The sequence below is a fragment of the Pan paniscus genome, chromosome 10 (genome assembly GCF_029289425.2).
Source record: "Pan paniscus chromosome 10, NHGRI_mPanPan1-v2.0_pri, whole genome shotgun sequence".
Classification (NCBI taxonomy): Eukaryota; Metazoa; Chordata; class Mammalia; order Primates; family Hominidae; genus Pan; species Pan paniscus.
In genome coordinates, this window is record NC_073259.2 from 125911946 (window position 1) to 125926159 (window position 14214).

At 47.7% G+C, this 14214-nt stretch overlaps 1 protein-coding gene across 2 annotated transcripts in view; it reads right to left on the reverse strand.

Annotated features, from left to right (window-relative positions):
• The window catches only part of KSR2 (kinase suppressor of ras 2), a 518358-nt gene that overhangs the window by 396671 nt on the left and 107473 nt on the right, over positions 1-14214 (reverse strand). For both annotated transcript variants that reach the window (XM_063593706.1, XM_063593707.1), the window contains 2 exons: positions 13258-13398; positions 8426-8576 (listed from right to left, as the gene is read on the reverse strand). In XM_063593706.1, the coding sequence (XP_063449776.1) occupies positions 8426-8576; positions 13258-13398 (292 nt within the window). The remainder of the gene's footprint in view (positions 1-8425; positions 8577-13257; positions 13399-14214) is intronic.

Here is a 14214-nt window from a genome sequence, read left to right on the forward strand (position 1 = left end):
TTTACAGAATGAATGAATGGAGCCATTTGCGCCTAAGCGCGTTCGCATCAGGTTTCTGCCGCTTGTAAGCGAGAGTCCTAATTTGATGCTATCTACATGTAAGGGATTCCTGAGTGCCTACAGAACAGGAGGGCTGGAGCAGTTACAGGGGAAAGGAAAGACATCAGTGTCAACACCAGAACATACGAGACCCTGTGGGCTCCGGGAGGAGCAGCTCTTCCTCTGCCAGCCCAGCCTTTCCCAAGTTAGAAGCAAGTAGAACAATAGGGCAATCAAGACCCACTCTTACTCTTTGTTCCAGTCAAAGGAAGACCGTACGGTGGCAGGCGGCATTCTGGGGGGCTTCATTCAAAGCCCAAACTGGGAAGAAGCCAGAGGGCATCTGAGGCTGTCCTATTTCGGGGGCCACTCTGCATCCTGTTTTTCTCCTGACTGCCAGTTCTCCCCCTTGATACTCAAGAGAAGAAGCCAGAGGAGGGCCCAGGCAGGCAAGCTCCCAGGAGGTTGCAGGGGTGCAGGGGCACCTGCCTGCCTGCAGCACCCTGACCTCCACTCTCGGGCTCCCTGAGCCCCCGAAGGATTCCCAGCATCTGTCACCTGCTCTAAGCCACCCATCGACTCTGCAGCCAGAGTGTTATTTAAAAACTGGAAAAGAGATCCAGACACCTTCTGTTCAGCCTACCCTGCTTACTCTGCAGTGTAAGCTCCTTGCCATGGCCCACCGTGGGGGCTGGCACTGCCCACCTGTCTGGCTCCAGCTCCCACCGCTCTCCCCAGCATCCCCACTGGGCACCCATACTGTTCTCTCTGTGCCTGGGATGCTCCCCTCCCTCCCGTCTCAAGGCACTTCTGAGTGTTTCCATCACTCCCAGTCATTAAGACTTCCCCTCCTCTTCAGGTCTCAGTTCAACCCTGAAGTCCTGAGAAAGTCCCTGAGCCCTGGAACCCAACACCGTGTGTGCCAGATGCAGAGAAAGTGCTTGATAAACACAAGTGGGAGGGGGAAAAGGAGGGAAGGGTAGAAAAGAAGGAAGGTGAGGAGGAAGGAAAGCAATATCTCCCATTATCCTTACATAAGCATATTCATTTTAAAAAAGGAAAACAATATCCACAACACAGATCTTCTATTATCTTGACCAGAGGTTTTTCCTTGGGAAAGGAAAGATACAGATGACCACAAATTATGAGGCTGAAAACCATCAAAATGCCAAAAAGAAGAGGAGAGAGAGAAAAAGAACAGCAGAGAAGAGGAAGAAGGCCACAGCAACAGCACTCTGATAGCTGGGCCACATCTCCGCCAGGCTCTCTTCTGATAAGACAGCTGTGGCCCAGGACAGGAAGGTCTAGGAAGGGACCCTGCTGTCCTCAGATGCTGAAGTTCCCAGTTTTGGAATGGAGTGGGAGATGGAGACGAATGGTGAGAATGTGCTCTTCCTGCAGCCAAATCAGTTTCACCCTAGGACCTCAGCTCTGTAGTAACCACGGAGGAAAACTAGGGCTGTGCCCAGAGAAAACTGGTTTGAGGTTTTGCCTCTATTTTTGTGGCCAGGGAATGGTAGGTTACCTCTGGAGAACAATCAAGCCAGACAGAAGGGGAGTAGTCTCAAAAGAAACAGCAGTGCTGAGGGAGACCGTGGCTCAGAGGGAAGGGAAACAAAGAATGAGAGTGCTTAATTAGAAAGGCTGAAGCCCCTTGGAAGGGCCCCTTGGAGGAAAAAAGAGAGGAGGATGAGGAGAAGTGGAGAAAAGTGAGCTGGGGGAAGAAAAAGGCTGGAGGAGCCTGGTGATGGTGATGGCGATGAAGGTGGTAATGATGGTGGTGGGTGGTGATGGTGGTAACAACGGTGATGGTGGTGATGGTGATGGTGGTGGTGGTGGTGATGGTGATGATGGTGGTGATGATGGTGACGGTGCTAACAATAGTGATGGTGGTGGTGGTGATTTGCCTGTATCATCTCATGTAATGCTCCCAGCAACCACTGTGGCCCACATGATCATCATCCCCATCCTGCTGCTTAGGAAACAAAGCACAGAATCATAATATGTCCTATCCACAATCACACAGCTAATAGGTGGCAGAGCCAGAACTTAAACCCAAGTTTGTTGGACTCCAGATTCCATACTCCTAGAAGATGATTGAGGACTAAGAAGGAGAAAGGAGAAAGAGAACGGAGCCTGCCCTAGCCACCTTATTTAATATGATGACCAGTCCCTCCATTCCAGAGGGCACTACCAACCCCGCTTAGCCTGCTGCACGTCTTCTTTAATCCACAGCACTTATTCTCACACACTGCATAAGGTACGTGATCATTAAGACAATAATTCATTGTCTGTGCCCCAGCCCCCCACACTAGAAAGTAAACTTTATGGAGACACACACCTCAGCACGCATTTCTAGAGATCAGAAGAGCACCTGGCATAGAATAACCATGCAACCAATTTCGTTGAATGAGTGAATAATGGTTTTTTTGTTTCAGGACATAGCTGCCACGATAAGGAAAGGTTAAGCTATCCTGGCTCTGGGATCCTTTGATCTTGCTAAATGAATGAATGAGTATTCTTTGGTTTCAGGCTAAGGGTGATCTAACAAGCTATGAGAAGAGAAAAATGAGTTAAGATTTCCTATCTTCGGGGCTCCTTGGGCACTGGAAAATAAAGATATCCCTAAAACCCAAGGAGAAAACTAAGATTAGCATTAACATCTCTAAAATAAAGCTACCTCCATCCTCTGAGAAAGAGAGAGAGAGAAACAGACAGACACAGAGTCAGAGACAGAGAGGGACAGAGAGAGAGAAAGAGATGACATTCTTGGCCAGGCACAAAGCAGCCTTGCTGCCATATCCTTGGTCTCCATATGAGTTCCTCAATACAACTTGTCTTCTGTCATTTAACAAACATGCATCCAGCCCTACTTTGGGCCAGAATTTTAAAAACCTGATTTCATCACTGTAGGAAACGCCAGCTCTGGGTTGAGCTGGGGCTATTAAGATGAATACAATATCACCCTCAAGAAGTAAGAGTATGATGGGAAAGATACTAGTTTATTCCTCAGTCTGGGATAACATTTTTAGTTAGAGTAAAGGGAAGCCATCCAACTCCCAAGATGGTTAGAAGCTTCAAGGAACCAATTATTATTTTTGAGGGAAGGAGGGAATTCTAAACACGAAGGATACTTTGAGGATGGCTCACTGGTTCCCCCTGGTGGACATTAATAGCAAGCACATCACACAGCTTTTCAGAGGTAGGGAGGGGCTCAGCGGTGTAGACCTGGTGGTCACTGAAGTATCTGCTGTTCCGGTAGCCAAGGCAAGAGGTCAGCTCAGTTTGCAGAGCCCAGGAAAGGCCTCATAGAGAACCAGGCTTTGCACTGGGCCTGGGGAAGAGCAGGGATTCACCAGAAGGACAAAAGGAAAGAAAATTCTAGGCAGAGGGATGTGAGTACCAAGATGTGAAATCCAAGCCTCATCTAGAAAACTCTAAGTAATTCATGAATTTAGCAGATATTTAGGGCTTGAAGGGAAAATGTGAATGGTAGGACTTCAAGTAGGAGCCAAACCCTGGGATGTTTTCCAATCCATGAGGAAGACTGTGTTCTTTAAGCCACTGGTAAGTTTTCAAGGATTGCTTGAGCTCGGGAGTTCGAGACCAGCTGGAGCAAAATGACAAAACTCTATCTCTACAAAAAATACAGAAAAGTTTGCCAGGCAGGGTGGCACACGCCTGTAGTCCTAGCTACCCAAGAGGCTGAGTGGGGGGATCACTTGACCCCAGGAGGTAGAGGCTGCAGTCAGCCAAGATTGCGCCACTACACTCCAGGCTGGGCAACAAAGCAAGACCCCATCTCAAAAAAAAAAAAAAATACATATGTATTGAACCGCTACTATGTGCTAGATATTGATCTTCATCCTGGGAATTGAATAGTGAGCAGAAACAAGTATGATCCCTGCCCTTTTGCAGCTTACAGTCTAGTGGAAAAGAGAGGCATTCATTTAAAAACAAATTGCTCCCCAAAACAGGTAAGCATTAAAATGTTTTTAAGTGGCACCATCTCCTGCAGGAACAGCATACATGAAGTACAGTGTTAAGGATCAGAACTGGGTACACAATTCTTTACTAAGAAGTCTGAGTTGAGCTGACTTCAGTGCTAAGCGCTGTAGGAATGGGTTAAAATGGAGCATTTGGTCATTGCTTTCAAGGTCCCAGTGGCCCTAAGGCTGGCATCTGAGGCAGGACATAGAAGACTGAGTCTTAGCAGCCTGGGAAGAGTCCAGAGGGAGGCCTATGTGGAGGTAGGGGATCAGTGTAGGTTCAAACGATAGTGAGGTGTGTAATGAAAGTGCTGCTTGACCAAGCATGGGGACGCATGCCTGTGATCCCAGCACTTTAGGAGGCCGAGGCAGGAGAACTGCTTGAACCCAGGGTTTCGAGACCAAACTGGGCAATGACAAGGCGAAACCTAGTCTCCACGAAAATTAGACAGGTGTGGTGGCATGCACCTGTAGTCCCAGCTACTGGGGAGGCTGAGGTGGGACAGTTGCTTGAGCCCAGAAGGTCGAGGCTGCAGTGAGCTGTGATCACATCACACCACTGTACTCCAACCTGGGTGACAAAGCAAGACCCTGTCTCAAAAAACAAAAAATAGTGGCAGGCCAGGCACGGTGGCTCATACCTGTAATCCCAGCACTTTGGGAGGTCGAGCCGGATGGATCACCTGAGGTCAGGAGTTTGAGACCAGCCTAGCCAACATAGGGAAACCCCACCTCTACTAAAAATACAAAAATTAGCTCAGCATGGTGGCGCATGCCTGTTGTCCCAGCTACTCAGGAGGCTGAGGCAAGGGAATCACTTGAATCCAGGAAGTGGAGGTTGCAGTGAGCTGAGATCATGCCACTGCACTGCAGCCTGGGCAACAGAGAGACTCCATTTAAAAAAAAAAAAAAAAGAAAGTGGCTATTACTAGCATCTACTAAATGATATAGAACAGAACAGGAATGAATTTACAACATCTTCATCATGCATAAGAAGGAGGAGTATTGTTTCATGAAACATGCTATAATTGTGTATGTGTATGTGTAGCTGTGTGTGTGCGTGTATGTGTACCTATGTGTGGGGGGGGGTCACAATATAAATTGTACTGTCCATCTGGATCAAAAAAATTTTTTAAAAGATCAGAGGACAAGCCCAGGTGTGATGGCTCACACTTGTAATCCTAGCACTCTGGGAGGCCAAGGCAGGCGGATTGCCTGAGCTCAGGAGGTCAAGACCAGCCTGGGCAACACGGTGAAACCTCGTCTCTACTAAAATAAAATACAAAAAACTAGCTGGGCGTGGTGGCATGCACCTGTAGTCCCAGTTACTCGGGAGGCTAAGGCAGGAGAATTGTTTGAACCCAGGAGGTGGAGGTTACAATGAGCCGAGGTCGCACCACTGCACTCCAGCCTGGGCGACAGAGTAAGACTCTGTCTCAAAAATAAATAAATAAATAAATAAAAATCGGAGTACCAGAACTTTCATGGTCTCGCACAGCCTAGAATGTCACAAAAAAATGACTATTCTTCCCCATAAGGCTGACATAAATGCCTCTCTCATGGAAACTGGAATCTCACTCTACTTTTAAGGATGCTGCCAACCTCAGTAGTGCCTCTGGGATGAGACAACGTGAATTCTGAAAAGCAATTAAAAACCTAACCTCAAATGCTCACTGTCAGGCATTGTGCGGGCATAAATTGGTACAAACTTTCTGGAAAGATATATGACAATGTTCACCATAATTTTTAAAATATGGGTTTTTTGTTGTTGTTTTTTGTTTTTGAGATGGAGTCTCGCTGTCACCCAGGCTGCAGTGCAGTGGCACAATCTCAGCTCACTGCAACCTCCACCTCCCAGGTTCAAGAGATTCTCCTGCCTCAGCCTCCCAAATAGCTGGGATTACAGGCATGCGCCACCAAGCCCAGCTAAATTTTTGTATTTTTAGTAGAGATGGGGTTTCACTATGTTGGTCAGGCTGGTCTCAAACTCCTGACCTCAGGTGATCCACCGGCCTCGGCCTCCTAAAGTGCTGGGATTATAGGTGTGAGCCACCACGTCCGGCCAAAATATGCAAATGTTTCACTGCAAGACCCCTCTCCTATGAATTCACTGTAAAGAAATAGCCACGGGGGTCCCCAAAGATAACACTCAGGGGTATTCACAGCAGCGTTGCTTATGATAGGAAAAATATGGATATTTCCAAAAATAGGAGATTGGTTGAATAAATTGTTAGTATTCAGGTATTAAAAATAAGAAGTGAATGCATTTATTGACAAAGGAAGATGTTTATGACATAACACTATAATTTGGTGCAATTTTTTTTTTAAGACAGGACCTCACTCTGTGGCCCAGGCTGGAGTTCAGTGGTACTATCTCAGCTTGCTGCAGACTTGACCTCCAGGACTCAAGCAATCCTCCCACTTCAGCCTCCCAAGTAGCTAGGACTACAGGCGCATGCCACCACACCCAGCTAATTTTCTTTTTTTGGTAGAGGTAGAGTCTCGTTATGTTGCCCAGGCTGGTCTCAAACTCCTGGGTTCAAGCAATTCTCCCACCTTGGCCTCCCAAAGTGCTGGGATTACAGGTGTGAGCCACCATGCCTAGCCTGCAATTTTTTTTTGAAGAGAGAAAACTGCCATCTGCTTCTCACTGTGGGTAAAGAGAGAAAGTCACCTTTGGAGCAGATTTTGTATGTACTGAGTGACTGAGAGGCCCCTCCCTGTCAGCCACACTCATGTTGGGTGAGTCAACACCATTGTGCTAGAGGTAAAGAGTAACATGACCTTTACAGCTCGTCAGCCAGGAGTGATTTTGCCTCCCTGGGAACATTTTGAAATATCTGGGGATATTTCCATGTGTCATGACTTTGAGTTGGGGGATGTTACTGGTATCTCATGGGCAGAGGTCAAGGATGCTTCTAACCAAACATCCTTCAACGCATAAGACAGCCCCCAGTGCATGGTCTGCCCCCCATTTTATTTTTGAGACAGGATCTTGCTCTGTCACCCAGGCTGGAGTGCAGCAGTGTGATCATGGCTCACTGCAGCCTCAATCAATGTCCTGGGCTCAAGTGATCCACCAGCCTCAGCCTCCCGAATAGCTGGGACTACAGGCGTGTGCCACCACACATGGCACATTTTTTTGTATTTTGTGTAGAGACGGGGTTTCGCCATGTTGCCCAGGCTGGTCTGGAATTCCTGAGCTCAAGAGATCCTCCTGCCTTGGCCTCCCAAAGTGCTGGGATTACAGGCGTGAGCCAGTGTGCCCGGCCGCATGGTCCCTTTTGATGCTGACTGTACCTGAATCAGGATCTGCCAGCAAGAAAAAATACAAAAGGGCACGCATGGAGGACTGGGCCAATGACCTGTTTCAAGTATGTTCTCTTTTGTTCACCGCTGCCTCCTCAGCCCTGTTGGCACCCCATAGCCACTCAGATTAGAAGACTTCTCCAGGTCTAGAACAATATTCAACAAATGCTTGTTGAATAGAGCAGGTTGAATCAAGCAAGGGCATCTGTGAGCCTCCACCGGACTCTGCCAGACTGATGCTCAACAGTGACACCTTGTGGTGGGAACTGAAACAACAGTGCTGATGGCCACTAACACTTCTCTGTGGCTGGCGTGTGCAGAGCGGATCCCTTGGGACAGAAAGGCCCCAGAATTTGCAGAAAAATCATGAGGCTAAAGAGAAGCAGGAAGCCTCAGGAAGATGATATCTGATGTTCTGCTAATAAAGACAAACAGGTATCTGAGCAATTAATGGAAAAGATCCAGGAGGAATGACAATATATTTGGGCCCCAAACTGATAGAACAAGTCACAGAGGTTATTTTATTAGGTGAAAAAAAAAAAATTTAAGCAATATGTGTGGATAATTCTAATTCTATTTTTAAAAGTATACATATATCCATTTGTCAGGAAAAATTGTACCAAAATAACAAGAGCAGTTACCTAGAGGGTGGAGTTTAGGGTGATTTTTTTAAATCTATTTTCTGGTTTATGTTACAATTAATGCAAATTACTTCTGTTAAAAAAAAAATTAGAAGCTAGACATTAACCCAAAATGCAAAGGCACGTCAGCATGTCTAAAGTAAAAAGACCGTGGTCTCCTATTCACACTCAATATTTTCATATCTGGACCCTAATTATCCAGAACCAGATACCCTAAACCTCAGCGGGTCTTCCTGGGGCAAGAGTTCAAATCCAAGAGCTGCCCTTGCTGGTGTCTTCCGGCCTCCAAATCCCAGGTCCACGCTGCCTCTTCCTGCGTTTCGGATTTGCCCCCCAGGGTTGACTCTGTCTCGTCCTGGCCTGCAGTGGCGGGCACGGGATGCCGAGGGACCGCGGCAGCTGTGCTGGGGACAAGTCTCCACATCCCCGGCCCCAGGGCCTGCTCACCTGACATGTGGACATTCCTGAGGCAGGAGAGGGAGGCGTTGAGGCGGGCACACTCCTCCCGGTTGGCTCCGTATTTCTCCACAGTCTCGCACACCTGTTCATCCGTCATCTCCAAGAGGTCCTCCAGGCTCAGCTGGCCGGGGGAGATTTCCTAGAGGAAGGGAGAAGGATTGTCAACCGTGGGACAGAAACAGCATCTCTGCCTCCATGCTGCCCTGTAGTGGTGCCTAGAGGAGAACACTCCGCAGTGTAAACGCTTTGCATGACAGTGGGGTCTCCGAATCTCGGGTTTGCCACTCATTATCTAGATAACCTCTGACCAGTCGCTCAACCTCTCTGGGCCTCACTTTGCTCATCTGTAAAGTGGGACTCCTAAGTGCCCATACTTGGCAAGGTAGCGCAGGTGCTTAGTGCTATTATAATTACTACCCTGTCTGGCGTCAACACTGTGCCTGTCTCTCGAATGTTTATAAGGCAGGGCCCCATTTTTTCATGTTTGCATGGCTCTCAGTGCCTCCCACTCTGCAGGGACTCATCTAAAATCCAGCACAAACTCAGAGCAAGCACAGGACAAAGCAGGTGTGCTGGTGGCTGGGTCCCACTCTCTCTCTGCTTCCTCTCTTCTCTGGCTGCAGGGTCTAGGGCTCACACTGGTCTTCAGAAACCCTAATGGAAAAGGGGCTGAAAGTCCATGCCCCGTGCTGGAAATGAAACTAGGTTTGTTTTTGAGCCCCACGGGGCATGGCTTTGCATCCTAAGGCAAAGCAGAAACACTGGAGCATAGTGTGGAGTGGGGGAAAGGGACCTAGAAAAGGTAGGATTCCCAACTTAACGTGTTGGGCAGGTGAACTTTCACTGCCACCCCATGTTCCCAAAACAGTGTCTCCCTAGACCGTCATAGGGACACACCTCAAAATTTGTTAAGCTTCTACATTTATGCATCTGTATCTGTATGTATATATGAGTCTTCTTTTATAGCACTTACTACTCAACATTTTAACATATATTGTTATTACTTAAGGGTTTTTTGCCTTTTTTTGTTTTTTGTTTATTTGTTTGTTTGTTTGTTTTGAGACAGTCTCGCTCTTGTTTCCCAGGCTGGAGTGCAATGGCACGATCTCAGCTCACTGCAACATCCACCTCCCGGGTTCAAGCGATTCTCCTGCCTCAGCCTCCTAAGTAGCTAGGATTACAGCCACCCACCACCACGCCTGGCTAATTTTTGTATTTTTAGTAGAGACAGGGTTTCACCATGTTGGCCAGGCTGGTCTCAAACTCCTGACCTCAGGTGATCTGCCCACCTCAGCCTCCGAAAGTAAATAAGGGTGAAATAGCCTACAGATGGTGACTCTAGGGCAGTATTGCGGAATACATCTACCCTCTTGTGGTCATGTTTGTGTATTACAACAAGATACAGCTCCCACATTAAACTGATAGCCAGAAAGAAGAAAACTGTCTCAGTACAAAAAATTATCTTCAAAAATATGAGCTATGGTGCCTTTTCAACTCACCCGGGCAGGCAGGGGGCAGAGAGAGAAGAATAGTGGAGTCACTTAGAGGCTTTCTCAAATAGGGACACATTGCTGGTGGGCCCCTTTAAGAAAGGTGATGACCAAGGATCCGTTTATTTCTGGTTGTTGTTTTTCTTAAATAGAGACAGGGTCTCCCTCTGTCACCAGGCTGGGGTGCAGTGAGGCCATCATATCTCACTGCAGCCTCAAACTCCTGGGTTCAAGCGACCCTCCCACCTCAGTCTCCTGAGTAGCTGGGACTACAGGCATGCACCAACATGCCTGGCTAATTTTTAAATTTTTTTGTAGAGATAGGATTTCACTATGTTGCCCAGGCTGGTCTCGAATTCCTGGCCTCAAGTGATCCTGCCACCTCGGTTTCCAAAAGTGCTGAGATTACGGACTTGAGCCACTGCACCCAGTCCAGGATCTGAAGGTACAGAATGACTCATGTTTGAAGGGGGTGATTCATAACATAAAAGGATTCTCCTCTTTGCTTCTGGATTCACTTGTGCATTTTAATCTTATGATTTATATATGTATATATTTCAATTTACTCTAAAGCTTAAGATCAGAAAAAAATCATAAAAGTAACATTTTTATAACATCAAAAATGGAGAAACCCTTAACAAACCTGGGCCAAAAGGACAGACACACCTCTGTTTGATAAAATAACAGTAATAATAATAGCTGAAATGGATGGAACACTGTTTTAAGGTTTTTGATAGATTTCCTTTTATTATCACAAAAACTACTGAAAGCAGGCACTTTTATCATCACCACTTACAGACTAGGACAGTAAAATTCAGAGAGGTTAGACCACTTGCCTAAGGTCACACAGCAAGTCATTGATGGAGCCAGGATTCAAACCCAGCTGTTTTACTTTGGAGCTTTCTCCATACTTCAGTCACTTCACAGAAAGGGGACCTCTGGTGGACACATACCTGAACTGCAGACAAAGATCAGAAACCCCACGTCTTCTCCCACCCACTCCCTGGGTCCCTGGACTCAAGACGCTCACTGACTAAGGCAAGAGCCAAAACTCAGGTACCTGCAGGTCAGGTAAATGAGCAAATCGCTGCCAGACAGGAGCTCAATTCAGCATGGTCAACATTTCTGATTTTGTAAGTGAAGCCAGAGATCTGGGTTTTTTAGACAGACTCTTTTGGTTTTTAAGTATTGGCTCAGAATAAATGTCCTGACATCATATTAACCAAACAACAACAACATGTCTGCATATCAGAACCAGCTTGAGGGCTGCCAGTTTTCCACCCCTGGTCTAGAATCGTTTCTGCCTTATTTGCCCCCACAAGTGGCACTTGATAAATAAATGATCCTGAAGCCTCCCAAAAAAATGCCCTGAGCCATGCAAATACAACACTGTCTGTCCTTATACAGGACCATTCATTCTAAGGATATTTGCAAGAAACTCATCTGGCCATACTGGGAATGAAATAAGGAAATAGGAGATTGCGCATGGTCTGATGTGCATATGCAAGATGGGGTGGGGTGGGGGCCTGGAGGAATGGAGCGGGGTGATGCTGCCTCTAACTTGGGATTCTTAGATCTGGTGGGGCTGGGTGAGATTCTTGTCCCTGCAGACAAGGTCTAAAAAAGACAGGAAGCCTCTTCAAGTAGGAAGCAGGGAGCGCCTCGAGAGAGGACTCTTGGTTTCACTGGCAGGGAGGCAAGCTCCTCTTCTGCCCAGCTCTGGGGGACCCAGGCAACAGGAAAACAAGGCTAATGCACAGTGCTTCTGACCTAAAGCTTTGCTGTCCATCTGAGCTGGACATCCTGCTAGCCCCATCCACTTACCAGCTAGACTAGTCACTTAGCTCTGAGCCTCAGTTTCCCTCTCTGTACAAGGGGGATAACAGTCACACCTACTCAAAAGGTCATTGCGAGGAGGCTGAACAGTCTCAGCAGTTGAGATCCTAAGTGCAAAACCCTTTGCACAATGCCTGGCATGAAAGATGCAGTGATGTCCGCTGGTTTTATTAGGTTTGGCTTGGCCCTGTCACTGCAAATGAGTCGGTCTCTGGGATCCCAGGGGGTAAGAAAATCTCACGATCCTCAAGATGTTAAGAACGTGGTCTAATCTTTGACAGCGGACATAAGATGTCAGATGCTCACAACAGTAACAGGCTGGCATCTACTGAGTGCTATTTGGTGCCAGAATATGAGCTGAACTTTTTTTTTTTTTTTTTTTTTTTTTGAGACAGAGTCTTTCTCTACACCCAGGCTGGAGTGCAGTGGTGGGATCTCAGTTCACTGCAACGTCCGCCTCACAGGTTCAAGCTATTCTCCTGCCTCAGCTTCCCGAGTAGCTGGGACTGCAGGCGTGCACCACCATGCCCGGCTAATTTTTGTACTTTCAGTAGAGACAGGGTTTTGCCATGTTGGCCAGGCTGGCCTCAAACTCCTGACCTCAAGTGATCCACCAAAAGTGCTGGGATTACAGGCATGAGCCACCGCGCCTGGCCTGTTTTTTTTGTTTTTTGTTTTTTGAGACAGGGTCTCACTCTGTCACCCAGGCTGGAGTGCAGAGGCATGATCATAGTTCACTGTAACCTCAACCTCCTGGGCTCAGGTGATCCTCCTCCCTCAGCCTCCCAAGTAGCTAGGACCACAGGCATGCACCACCACACCCGGCTAATTTTTGTATTTTTTGTAGAGATGGAGTTTCGCCATGTTGCCCAGGCTGGTCCCAAACTCCTGTGCTCAAGCGATCCATCTGCCTTGGCCTCCCAAAGTGCTGGGATTACAGGCATGAGCCACTGCGCCCAGCTGAGTTGAACATTTTATAAAAATCATCTCATTCTATGATGTCGGCTATTTAAGAAGAGATGACAATCATTATGCACATTTCACAGATGGTAATATTAATGCTCTAAGAAAGCACTGTTCGATATGGCAGCCACGGGCCCCATTAATTAATGTTAAACACAATTTAAAATCTCAATCACATGTCCTAACCACAGGTGGCTACCACATCCGGCAGCACAGATAGAAAATATTTCCATCGTAGCAGAAAGTTCCACTGGACAGCGCTGGACTGAGGTGAAGTGATTTGGCCAAGGTGACTCTGTGAATATGTGGCAGAGCTGGAGGGTTCTAACTGACTCTGGAAGCACACTCTCAATGACCCCATTCAGACAGCATCAGTGATCCTGAATGTTTTCGTCCAGCACATATTTATTGAGAGCCTGCTATGTGCCAGGGACTGTGCTGGGCACAGCCAGAAACCTGCAGCTCAAGAGCAACACAGGGGGTAGCTGCTGGCCAGTAAGGGGCAGGGGACACAGGGGCCCCCCAGGTCACCTCCAGGACCTCCTTGCGCACATCGACGATTCGGAACCAGTGCCGTAGCTGGGGGAAGCCGTCCAGCTCCGCGTTGCGCTCCTGCAAGGCTACCTTCTTTTTGCAGGACAGCTGCCGGCTGAAGTACTTCACCAGCTTGCTCTGTGGAGACACAGACGAGGACAGAGGACACATCTCAGAGGCAGTGACACAAGGAAGAGAGGCGAGAACCCCCTACGAACCCCCACCCTAAACCCAGCCAACTCTATTTTAAAGACTGGTTCCGCTACAGTGAGATCCAGATTGGCACCCATCTTTCCACCTCGTTGGTGAAGATGGTCAAACAGGCGGCTCTAGCATCTTGCTTGGGGTTGGGGGAGGCGGCACACATTAGTACCAGTTCAGTGGAGGGCCTTTTGATCTCACAATTGCACACGTCTTTTTCTGTTTTTGTTTTCTTTTGTTTTGACAGGGAGTTTCGCTCTTTCACCCAGGCTGGAGGGCAATGGCGTGATCTCTGCTCAGTGCAACCTCCACCTCCCAAGTTCAAGCAATTCTCTGGCCTCAGCCTCCCAAGTATCTGGGATTACAGGCGCGCGCCACCACACCTGGCTAATTTTTGTATTTTTAGCAGAGATGGGGTTTTACCACGTTGGCCAGGCTGGTCTCAAACTCGTGACCCCATGTGATCCACCCGCCTCGGCCTCCCAAAGTGCTGAGATTACAGGCGTGAGCCACCGCACCCGGCCTGCACACATCCTTTGATCCAACAATTCCATTTGCAGGAACTCCTCCAACAGACACCCATCCTGTGCAGAATGACTGTACAAGAGGCTACTTCCCTACAGTTCTGTTTGCAATAGCAAAGGACTGCAAACATTCTGCGAGTCCATCAGTAGGAGACTCGTTACATAAAGGACGCTACAGCCAACAAAGAAACTTATACAGCTCTAAAATCAAATCACGAAGCAGGCTCTG